Below are 13,290 nucleotides of genomic sequence, written 5' to 3' on the forward strand. Positions count from 1 at the left end.
TAAATTTATAACAGTCTTGATATGGGGGGGGGGAATATCCACCTTGAAGTAAGTAAACAGATTCTAGCTGCTATTGCCATTCTCAACCGAAGGAAATAAAATAAGAGAAAATAGTTATTTGAATTGTTTAAACATTTAACTGAGCTTGTACTACTATCTTTTAGCAGAACTGAAAATCTAATTTAGAAAAAATATTGTAAAGAACAGATTAGGTACAAAGTAAAATATTTCTATTGATTTACTGAAAGGGAAGAAAAAAATTCTTTAATTAATTTTTATCATAAATCTCATTCCTGAAGGTTTATATAAATAATAATTTTTTTTTATTTTAAAAAGTTAAATTAGATTTTAAAAAAAAACAAAATTACATTAAAACTGAAAGCAACAGCACTCTTGGCAGAATTTGCTTTATTGCAAAAATTTATATCTCTAAAAATTTTATTAATTTTAAATTCAAGAAGTATGTAATATATTGTTTAAATGAAACTTGGAATATTAATTCATGCTTGAATTTCACTCTCTTTCTTTGAAAAAATAATTATTAATAAACAAATATATTTACTGTAATATTCTAGAACGTTTTATGAAAATAATTCCAAATTATTATTTTGCCTGTATTCAAGCTACGTAATTTGAGCCCTCAAAGCAACTACACTATCCCCCCCCCTTTTTCCTGTTGAGGTCAGAAGCAACTAATTCTTATCTATTTACATATTATCTTAAAATAGTGATGTGTAAAAAAAAAATCGTGATTTCTATTTCAATTGCTTTTCAAAAAGTGCAATTTAATTCAATTTAAATTTCATTTCTAAGAAATTTAAATTATTCAATCAAAATAATTAGGTGTTTGAAGGATTAAAATAAAATTAAGACATAGATAAATTTTTTAATGTATATTTGATAAATGTTTAATATTTTTACTGGATAAATTCTTTTCCATAATCAAATTTAAAAAAAAAATGTTTTTAACTAAAAACTATGTTTTATTTAATAATGAATGATAATATTTTGTAATTCAGATTTCTCTATTTAAAAAAAACTGTCTGTTTTCTAAGATAAAAACTAAACTCCATTATTTTAATTATTACAGTTTGTAAAAAAACAATAATAAAAAATTAACCAATGAGAAACAAATTCAGATCTCTACAAAGTAGTTCACATAATAATGATCATTTTTAGGATATGTCAAGTAAGAAGCAGTCATATGATGAAGTGATAGTTGTTGCTGCAACAAATAGACCAGATTGTATTGATGATGCTTTACTACGACCTGGCCGTTTTGACATTATTTTGTATGTTCCTGCACCAAATTGTGAAGTAAGTATAAATTGTATAAGAATTTTCAAACAATACTTACCGAAACCAGATTTTTTATATCACATTTGGAAACTTAATCAGAATTATATGCATATAGTGATAGCATCTTAAATTAAAATAATTGTCAAATTTTAAAATAAAATTTTAGAAAATGAGAATTAAAAAAACAAAAAGGTATGTAATTATAGCATTTAGCTGAACATTTAAAATGAAGCAAAATTTATTAAAAATATTTTGCATCTTTCATTAAATGAATTTATTTAATGAATAATGTAAAAAAAATATTATTTTGAAGATCAAAATTTAGTAAGCATTCATTACTTATTTATAATCAGTACTATTTAATTGATAAACATGAAGTTTCTCCCTTGAGAATAAGCTTCCATTTTTTATGAGAACATAAAATTTTGTCTTTAATAATGAAATGACTTAGTCAAATATTTTTCTACTCTTATTATTTCCCGTCTTTCTATATTTGTTTCTTATCACCAGCGTTATGAAATATTATTCTATCATTATTAGAGAAAGGTTTTAAAAATTGGTAGTTGGAACTAAGCAAAAAATAATATTGATACTACTACATAGTTCTTCATTAATGACGTTTGAAATGATATTGCACTAAAACAATTTTATACCATCTTAAAATGCAAAAAATTATGTTACCAATCATTTTAAAATTCTGTATAGCATTTAAACAAACTTTTACTAATTTTTAAACAATATATTGTTTACAACAGTGTCATAAAATTATGACAAATTCCCATTGTTGACAAATTCTCAAAATGCTATTTTCTCTTAGCAGTTAAGTGTGGAAAGTTGAATTAAAGGTACATGGAATCAACCATGGATTTTTATTCCAGAGTGAAAAACAAATATTCTGTATCATCATGCTTTTCATTGAGCATAATGATACAATGTACCAATATCCAAGGCGGTTTTATCCACTAAAGTAATTAGATTGTAGCCTAGTGGCACCATTGTTTCAAGGATAACTATACTAATTTTAATTTTGAATCTAAAAATTTTTTAATTAATTAAAATGAACTTTGACTTCCTTACATTTATTTTTTCTATATATTTTTTGGTATTACTAATGTTAAATATCAAAATTTATTTTAAATATTTAGTGCTGAATTAATACTTTTATTGAATTCATTTAAAATTACTGATACATTGAGTGTAACAATTAATAAATTTAAAATATGTTTTTATGCAAAATTAAATACAAATTTAAGCTTTTGTATTAAACTAATTAAGAATGTCAGACTTTAATTTTTATTACTAACACAGTTTTTGGTATACAATATCTCTTTTTAATGTATTCTTATTTATAACATACAGATACTTTAATCTGATATTAATTACACTATAGAATCTGAATATATTCTTTCATTTATATGCCTATTATTTAATGCAAATGTAAAATTCTTATGTAACTTCTAGATTATAAAATTATTCAGACAAGTTTATTATTATTATTTCTGTTTAAGATTGAAATTCTTTTGTTATTCATACAAATATATTTTATCTGGATGAATACACAGAATTTGTATGTTTTAGTAATTAAAATGATTTTCATATCAATTGTAACCTTTTAGGAGAGACAATCAATATTAGAGACACTGACAAATGGTATGCCTTTGAAAGAAATTAATTTGAAAAATTTAGCAGATAAAACTGAACATTACACTGGAGCAGATTTAAAACATCTATGCAATATGGTAAGTAATATTAATATTGAAGACTTTAATATAGAATTTTACGACAGCTGAAATTTGTTTTCTTATTTATTGCTATATAATGTAAAGATTACTGGGCTCAGGTATTTCTATTTTATAATGCATCTTTAAATTTCAGTTATTTAATAGTGGTTGCATTTCCAGTATGATTATATTTATGAACTATATGATAACATATATTTATGATGCATTATACTATCTTCATTGTACTTGTTTTCATATACTTTTTCTCACAGTTATATCAACCACTGCCCCAATTATGCATATTCGTATCTACTTAAAAAAACTACAGTAATTTCTAAAATGTGTTTTTTCCTTACTCTATTTATCTAAAGTTAATTATCTTCAGTATTTGTGTATCAGAACAACTATAATTTAAAATACAAATCTGAAATGTAATTGTTTTTAAAATGTCCAAATTTGCTCCATCATGTAAATTTAAATGCCTTGAAGATTTTTTAATCATATGAAATGAAGATTTTTAAATCATATGAAATATGTCACAAATTTTAGTTATTATTACCTTGTGATACAACTTGTCTATTAATAACACTATATATATCGAATTCAATGAAATTTCATATTTTAATTTTTGACCAAACCAAACAAAAAAAAAACCCTCAGAATTCTTATAAGAGGTATATCTCATTGTTATCTTGAGAAAGATAGACATTATGTACTGTTTCACTTTTTTTTTTCTTCAAATTTCTTTATTTTGCAATACATAAGTTTACTTTTTTCTTTGATTATTTGATGAGTTTCCTACGGTCATTATTAAACACAGAATATAAATGCTCAGTTAGAAAAAGTTAGTAATTCATAAAAGGTAATGTTTAGTACTTTTATCTGTATATATTGCAAGTTGAATAATTTATTTCAAATTTCAAGCAGTAAAGTAGAGGACAGGGAATTTCATTGTTAATTTTTGAAGATAGTGTTAATGTCATTTATTATGGATAATAGTGAATGCAGAAGGTCTGCATCATTTTAAATCATTGATCATCATCAAGATATATTGAAGAGTTAAAAAAAAAACAAAAAAAAACACGATTTTTGTACATGAAAATATCCTTAATATTATGCTGAAGGTCAAAGATGAGATACTGTGACTAAAAAAGATAAAAATATAGCCATAGTAGCAAAAAGAAATTAATATTTTACACCTAATCAAACAACTACAATCAGGCAAACATTACAAACTCTTAAAGGTCTACCAGAAATTTTCTTTATAATCCTTATATTATTTCTCTTTTTTTTATACTTTTTTTTTCCCTCTAGGGAAATTCTTTTTAGGTGTGATGCTTTTAAGTAAATAAACTACCTTTTTTTTCTCATTCTATGACAAAATTTCTTAAATTTTTTTTCTTTCTGCCGTATCCCTTTTCTAGATAGAAAAATAAGGGGGAGGGGGATTTCATTGGAAAAAATTTGCACTGATCACAAAGCTGTAAAATCAAATATTGAATTAACACAGTTTTGCAATTTAAAACCAACTACTATTTTGTGGATTTCAAATATATTACTCCAAACTTCATAAAAAAAAATTCTATGCAAAATTATACTTCAATAAGTTACTTAATACATTGCTTTTACATCAATAATTTTACAGCAATTTATATTTACAAATAAGTAATTAATATTTAAAAAGATGTTTTATATGTCACCCCCCCCTCCCCAAAAAAATAAAGTTATAGTTTGAGCTTATTTTAGAGTTGGCTTCTGATTGTAAATCTACTATTAAAATCCATTATTTAGCAAAATTTTAAGTAATTTTTTAAGTGAATTATTTTACTTGCAATCCACAATTAAAGAAGTCTTCTTTAATTGTGGATTGATATTCACAGGTTGTAACCTTGAATAATATCAATATTACAATCTGTAGTATTGATAGATCATGAACAGTGCTGAAGTAAATTTTCAAGCAGCACTTTGCCGCTTTTCATATTAATGATGTAAAAGTTTATAGATTGTTTTCTAGAGAGAATGATTGCACTTTTCTTTTTCTTTTTTCAATATTAAAATGATGTATATATCTATATAAAACACTAATTTTAAAGATTTGATTATACAATGAGGCCAATGTCCTTACTGTCCAGATGAATAATCTCTACATTTGTCGCATATATCTTTTGAAATGCAGTTCATAGTTCTTTTACACAAGTATGCATTGAAAATCTCTGGAGAAAAGCAATTGTATTATTAAATGCTTTAATTAATTTTCTTGTAATTTACAGACAAACTTATATGGCAATTGTGATCACTCAAGAATATATATGTATAAGGATATACCAAATGAAAATACATCTGGAACCACCGAATGAGAAGGCATAGTTTATTTTTAAAAATAACCACAAAAATTACTCATGCATTTGTCTCATTGATTCTCAAATGGTGGGTACCTTATTCGTAAATTTTTTTGTTGAAATTGAAATCAATTTCAAACAATGTCCATACTTTCCCATCTGGGTAAAAAAAGCTGCCTTTCAATGCTGTTTTCAACAAAAATGTGAACTTTTAAAAATGGCGGAATTAAATTTAAGTTATTACATTTAAAGTAATGGTGGATGTTCTAATACAGTCCACCAAAACTTTATCAACTTATTTAATATGGAAGTAGCCATAATTGTCATGGATCAAAATTTTAGAGGATGTAGGTACTACTGGACACAACTCGGTGACTGAAAGTGTTCTGTATATGTTTCTTTATTCACTGATATAATTCTTGAAATTCAATTCTTGCTACTAAAAGACAAACAACATAATTATGCAAACATGAAAAAAATGGTAACTGATTGCTTTCTGGGTGATATTGTTTGATGACTACCAGTGGAAATTATATATTTTCATGCAATTATTCAGGGCAAGTTCATTCTCCAATACAGACTATCTTTCTAATCTCTCTATCTCTACACATCATTTTCATTACACTTATACATAAATATATTAATTTTAACCCATGTTTTGTTTTCATTTGATTCATCCTTAACCACAGAATTTAATAATTTTTTTTTCATTTTTAAAATAAAATTTCAGTGTTAGATTAAATGTAAAATATTTATGTATTCCTACTGCATGTGATGCATTATAAAAGTATATTTTTTAACTTAGTTGATAGAATATATCTGACTTTTGTTTTATATTTTTATAGGCAGCTATGAACGCTCTGAGAGAAAATATACAGAATGCAGAATATATAACAGAAGAACATTTTTTGAAAGCTTTAGAACATATCAAACCATCTGTATCAAAAGAGCAAATACAAATGTATGAACAATTAGCTATAAAATATGGTCCCATAATTTCAGAATAAATTATGAAATTTAATTTACTGTTTGTTAATACTATAACAAAGAATGTTTATAAACAGTAAAAACTTAAAATTCATTCCAATGCTGAAGCAGCCTTTAAATTAAAGTGTTAATTATGTATAGATAAAGAAATGTCATCCTTTAGATTGGGTTTTATATCTGAAGAACAAATTAGTTTTGGGCATCTGGGAAAAAATCAATGTGTAGCAGTGACTGATAAGTTATTATCAATAAATATAAATTTGTGTATAAATAGTCATTATTAATGGAAACGAGATTTTTTCTTTCTCTCAAACAATAAATGTATTTGTAAAATAAATCAAACACCGATAATGAAAGTCATAATCACAACATATTTAATTTACTTCCGTTTTCTGCATTAACAACACTAACACATCTATATACAGTAAATGCAGTTTTAACATAATAGATAAGATGAAAAAATAGATTAAAATTTGCACACAATGGTGGTTCTAAAATATGAGATGGGATTTACACACACATCTGCCACTGGCTGCAAAGTAAACATGCCTTCACAGTCTACTACAAATGAGGGAGAAAAGAACTAAATGAAAAATGAGATTCATTCAAAACTTTTGGTTTCTAGCTGATGTAAAAACGAAACGTTAAAATTATTTCTTAAAAAATATTGCCAGTGGCTAGAGAGGAATGGTGAAATGTTCAGCATTCACGAGCATTATTACACCATCGCTTTGCAGGCAGTTCTGATGCTCCAATGTCACACTGCTTTTCAGTCTGCTTCTCTCTTTCAAGCAGCAGAAATTTCAGTTGATATAAGCAGTTCCTTAAGTCTGTTAGTAACACTAACTTGCTACCGGGTAAAATGGAAAAATTATGCTTGGCAAATGCTTCTTGCTGTAAACTGAAAAAGAAAATGGTTTCAGTGAAAAATTCAATTTATATTTAATGTCTGTAAAAACCTAGATACATCACTAAGATATACTTAAATATTTATCATTAACTTTTGAAAGTAGCAATTAGGTAGTCAAAAAATACAAGTAATTGGAACAAATTGATAAAATAATTAGTAAAACAGCTGAAAAGGATAAATATGTTCAAACATTTTCTGAATATATTTATCCCTTTATATTTAAACTGATAGTTAAATAAAATAGAGAAATAAAAGTTAATTAAAAAATATCACAATCTTAATTCTTTTTGCTTTAAGATTTTATACATACCACATCAACCTTCAAATACGGTTTCCAGTAGAAATTTAAAATAAAAATTTATTAAGGTGGTTCAGAAATCTTAATTAATTACAATATCAATTTCAAAATTCATAAAGTTATGATAACCTAAAAGAAAGAAGCACAAGTTATAAGTAAAGGAACTATCATTTAACTTCTATTACATACTAAGAAACAACAGTATTGTTAAATAAACTATGTGTGGACTTAAAACAATAATACACAATAAATTATTCGAAATTTTAAAAAGAATAATAAATAAATTTTAAACTGAGAAAATATAGAATTAAACTAAATATAAAAATTAGCTTATAAATGTCCTTATAAAAAGGCTAAGGTGAAAGAAAAGGGAGGGGGTAATGTGGTACCAACAGAGAAATATACAGGGTGTCTCAAAAACCTTAATCGCGGCTTTTATTCCTTAAATATTAATAGTAGACATATAGTGTAAATTACAACGTTGCGTAAAAAAAGCAAAATGCCGTTGCAAAATGTTATGAAATCGGTTAAAATTTTCAAAGAAATAAACTTCAAAAAATACAAAATTTAAATTTTTATATGGACTCTACAAAAAATTCCCACTGAGTAAAATGTGTCCCATTCTCTAATAAGGTCATGAACAAAATTTCAGAATTTTATCATGAAAACTCTCAAAGATATGTTAAAACAAAGTTGGTGAAGGGTAAATCACAAATTAAAATGCAAATGTTTACAGCTTCAGTGCAGATGACGTGACACAGGAATGCATTATAAGAAAATTAAATATGTTTCATTTCTTTATTTTTAAATACAAATTTTAAAATCTATGTTTCCTGAAAAATACTTTAAAATTTTATATCATGATTTACAGAATATAACTTAAAAATAGCACAGTCAGTGAACTTGTAAAAAATCTTATGTAATCTTTCCTTTAAGTTATTATTTCTATAAATTTTTAATGCCTTTGAACAAATAAATTGTAAAATTATTATTATTATTTTTTTTTTGTTAATTTGTGTAGGACCCCTAAAACATGAACATCCTATATTATTTTTTTCTCTTTGCGAACTCATATCCAGGCATCGAAAAGTGGTTTAAGTCAGCATTTATGTAGTTTCATATCTTTGGGACTTTTTGTGATGAAATTTCGTACATGACCTTATTAAAGGATGTGGCACATTTTACTCATTGGGGAATTTTTTTTGTACGTGGTCCGTATAAAAATTTAAATTTTGTTATTTTTTTTTTTAAGTTTAATCCCCTGAAAACTTTAATTGATTTCATAGCAATTTGCACCTTTTTTATGCATCTTTGTAATTTACAGTATATGTCTATGATCAATATTTCAGGAATAAAAGCCGTGGTCAAGATTTTTGAGACACCCTGTATACAATTTCATGTCATGCTTAAAAAATATTTAGTAATAATTTTATTCTAGATTTTCTTTCAGCTACTTTTTTCAAGAAACAAAATGTATGTTCTATGAAACTATGTTCAGATAAATTGGTGTTCATTAGATATGGATAATTAATTTGCCTTTGAAAATATTTAATGTGCATATACATTATGCAATCATTCTAAATAAATTAATACGATTTCTTCTTAATTTTGCAAAAATATATGCTTTTGTTGTGTGTGTGTGTTTGTGATTTATTCCATAACAATTTCAAAGTGATAGATAGATTGAAATTCCAAGATAATTATTATTTATACAGTTTTTTTAGAGAATAAATTTACTAAGTAAATTATAGGCTAGGTTTATTATCTTTAATTAATTAGAAAAATCTTTAACATTTAAAAAATATATATCTTTTTGATATTTATTTAGGAGATTTAATTAAATCAATAAAACACATATTTTTCCTCTTAATAAAATCCATTCTTTGATTTTGTCTTAGGAAGAATAAACTTTTAATTTAACACGAGAATTCTACAACACACTGACATTATTAAAAAAAATGCATTAAAGAAAGATTGCATCCTAAATTAATGCTTTTCCTAGTCAGACAGTCTTTCTCTGTCCAGGATACATTATCAACAAAGTAATCACAATATATGCATAAAACATGCACATTTTCATTTAAGGTTTCATAGATTTCAAAAGTATGCACTGATATTAATTTGCTACCCTTTATTTTTATTCAAACTTCATGATCTATTACTTCCTAATAAAATTCTAATTTTCTTAATTATTAACAGAGGTGTGTTTTATTCAGTGGGTTTTAGCCCAGGTGCATCAGTAATCCAAGAGCACCTAAAAATTTATTATACTATTATTTTAATTTCGAAAAATTATTATAAATCAAAACCTTTAATATGAAAAAATTAGTGATGATTTTAAACGTATTAAAAACAAAAATATTATTAAGGTTTATAACCAGATCGCTATTGATCTTATAATAATACATAAGCATGCATATAAATCCAAAATATATTTATACAGAAACGATTGGTGTGAAAATCTTAGCCTATCCACTTAACAGAAGTTACCTACATTATCTAATAGATAGCCGAAGGCTGATACCTAATATAATAAATGATAATATATAATAGATAAACTACTTTAGATTTATTTATACATGATATTATGAAATGTTTTATCAAAGATTACAGCTTTTTAAAATTTTTAACCATCAGGGTGCTCACATTTACTAAGCAATCTTAATTGTTGAAAAGGTAACGGTTCTGTATTAAAGTAACTTCTTCATAAACTCTATTCTCTCATTTTTCCCCCTCCAATGTAAAACATGAAAGTAATGTTTCATTTTCAGATAAACAATTTAAAGAATTTCTAGACTGATTTCATCATAAATAATATTCGGGGAATGCTAAGATATTGTGACATACATTCAAATTGTCCAGTTCATGTCATGTCATGTCACAGTCAAGTGTTAAACATCACTGGATGTATCATTTACTTTTATGTTCATCTTACAAATCTGTTTTGATATTAAGTCATTATTCCTCCAACAAGACAATTAATGGATTTCAAAATCAACCCAACATTCTTACTATAAGACAGCATGAACAAATAGCAATACTTACGGATCAAAGTGTTGTTTTCTATGTATAATTTAGCTATACTTATATGACAATATGATATACCAAAGTACTGCAAATGACCCACAAAACAAATTATTAATATATAAACGCATGATTTTGCTTTTACTAATTTTCTTTAATTTCATTATAGCCTTTCATTATATTTACTTTAGAATCTTTTTATTAAATTAGTGATAATTTTTTCATCGTTATTAATTGTGTTCTTTCCTTCCAGCAGTTATACAAAATCTGAAACTTTAGATTTACTGTTTTATTAAAATGATATCCCAATAAACTTTTTCATTTATTTTTATTGTATTTAATTTTAAAAGCAATCTATAAAACTATAAAAGAATTTCAGTAACTCAAAATTCAACACAATTTATATATACATTTAATGATGAATCAAGTCTGATTCATTTAAAATTAAACACATCTTTAGTATTTGAAACAAAATTCTTTAAAACCTTTAAAAAAAAAAAAAAAAAAAGCATCTCTTCCTAAAACTCCACAGAGCTGCCAGTCTTTGAATGAACAAACTATGTCTTCAATATACTCAGCATCCACAAATAAGCAAGATATTTGTAATTTGAACCAGTGCATATTATATAAATAATGTTTCGAAGTATTGTGCAAAAATTTAATATGTAGATCATGTATGTAAAATAAAAATGTAGATTCTCTTCCAAAAATTAAACACTGTAAAAGCCTGAACACTACAATTGATGTTCTTAATGACATAAAAAAATATGCAAGTTTCTAATGCAGCTTTTAAGATTGATATAGCAGTTTATTAGATCTAAAAAATAATTAATAAAAAGTTAATCCTAAGAAACATATCTGACATAAAAAATTTTCTTAGATAAATAATAAATATTAAACTAGCACAAGAATTTACCATATACATACAAAGATTCTTGGAAAACATAAGTATTTTGACTGTTCTTTTATTTGCAGAATTTTTTTTAAAATGAATTCTGATATTTGAATAATGTGAAGGAATTTTATGAGTGTAATATTGAAATATGAAGTTTTAGCTAAAGATTTTGTTAATTACCATATTCCACATTTCTATTTTCTAGCCAGATACTTGTTTTATTACAGTCAGATAAGGATAATTTGAATTAAACTTTAATTTGAATTTTTCTCTATCTTAAATTCCCTATTTACAATATGTTAAAATATTATTCTGCTTGCAGATTCTTTCTGAAACGTTACAGATTTTGGTTGACTCCAAGTTTGTTTTGATTTTTACAGCATTTATAATTTTCAACTACAGTAATCTATTAAACTGAAAATTTACAATGATTTTAACGAGTATTGCTAATTTTAAATTTTTATAAACAATTAAATTAAAAATTATTGTACAAATATCATTCTGATAACATGCTGCAAAAAATTATAAGATAGGGTAAAATAATTTTCTAAAGCACAAAATTATTAATTTGGCTATTTCCTATAAAGAAAACATTTTTCAGCACTACATTTTTGAATATGCAGAGTGTATTGTTTTGCATAGCATGGTTTTATTATAATATAATACCACATTATTTTGTGTTAAAAGAGCATTGAATGCATATTATAAATATATATATAATAAAAATGAATAATTTATCACAAATTTATATCTATTATTAAACTAAAGCTATCTTAGCAATTTGTAAATTTGGTATAATGGGTAGAAATCTGATCCCACTGAAGAATTATCAAGTATGGGGTTTGCAGACTATTTATTTTTGTCATCGAAGTTTAAACTTATGAAATTTACCCTTATATAGCTTTAAAATATGACTAATCTTATTAAACTAAACAGAACACAAAATCTATAACTAAGTTAATAAATATAAAGAAATATTCATTAAATAATTATTTAATTTGATGTAATATTTTCTTCATTATTGCTCAGTTTTGAGAAATTTTTTATAATGTTATTATATATAAATTTAATTTCTGATGTGCAAGTATAATTGGTTTTAATTTTAAGATTACAAATAATTGTTTACAAATAATGATGCTTACAAATAATTTGTAATAACTGGTTGGATATTATTGATTGAAATACATATTTTCATAAATTTTACACTTAATTTTCTTGTAAAAAAAACCAATAATGCATTGTTTTCTTAATAAAACCCATATAATAGATACAATGCAATTCTTACCATTATAAACTGTTAACTGTTTGGTTAATTTATTAGATTTATATTCTGCATTGTTTAATGATTTGTTGATTAAAAATTAAAATTATTCAGAAATTCTAAAATCAACAACAAAAAAAATTCAAGAAATAAAGAACATCACTGCAATTTGTACAAAATGTTTGTACAGATATTTCATCAGAAGGTTTAATATCAAAAATTCAACAACAAGTTTTATACTAATAACATTTAAGAACTGTGATGCAGAAAAATATTTATACCTCTACTAGAAATAAGCAATAAGAAAATTTCCGTTCACAGAAAGACAATTATGTTCAAACTATGATGAACAGGAATTATTTGAAATGATGAGAGAGTTTCTACTCCAAACAAATTTTTTTCCCCTCATCAGAATCATGTTATCAATATTAAGTTAAGTTGTCAGTTGATTTCTCAAATGAAAAATTCTAGTTACTATTGATATTTTTCATTTTAATCACAAAGTGCACAATACAGCTAATGGAAAGATATTACTGAAGGAATAGGAGTTATTTGC

General features: G+C 24.7%; 2 protein-coding genes across 6 annotated transcripts in view; one reads left to right on the plus strand and one right to left on the minus strand.

The window, feature by feature from the left end:
* The window catches only part of LOC129955476 (ribosome biogenesis protein SPATA5L1-like), a 335,554-nt gene extending 329,174 nt beyond the window's left edge, over positions 1–6,380 (plus strand). For all 3 annotated transcript variants that reach the window (XM_056068229.1, XM_056068228.1, XM_056068227.1), the window contains 3 exons: positions 1,180–1,317; positions 2,916–3,038; positions 6,205–6,380. In XM_056068229.1, coding sequence (XP_055924204.1) covers positions 1,180–1,317; positions 2,916–3,038; positions 6,205–6,366 — 423 coding nt within the window. In that variant the 3' untranslated portion in view covers positions 6,367–6,380. The remainder of the gene's footprint in view (positions 1–1,179; positions 1,318–2,915; positions 3,039–6,204) is intronic.
* Positions 6,381–6,703: 323 nt separating this feature from the next.
* LOC129955440 (uncharacterized) overlaps positions 6,704–13,290 on the minus strand; it is a 182,421-nt gene continuing 175,834 nt past the window's right edge. For all 3 annotated transcript variants that reach the window (XM_056068226.1, XM_056068224.1, XM_056068225.1), the window contains one exon: positions 6,704–7,247. In XM_056068226.1, coding sequence (XP_055924201.1) covers positions 7,046–7,247 — 202 coding nt within the window. In that variant the 3' untranslated portion in view covers positions 6,704–7,045. The remainder of the gene's footprint in view (positions 7,248–13,290) is intronic.

Source organism: Argiope bruennichi, chromosome 2 (assembly GCF_947563725.1).
Source record: "Argiope bruennichi chromosome 2, qqArgBrue1.1, whole genome shotgun sequence".
In the NCBI taxonomy this organism is placed as follows: Eukaryota; Metazoa; Arthropoda; class Arachnida; order Araneae; family Araneidae; genus Argiope; species Argiope bruennichi.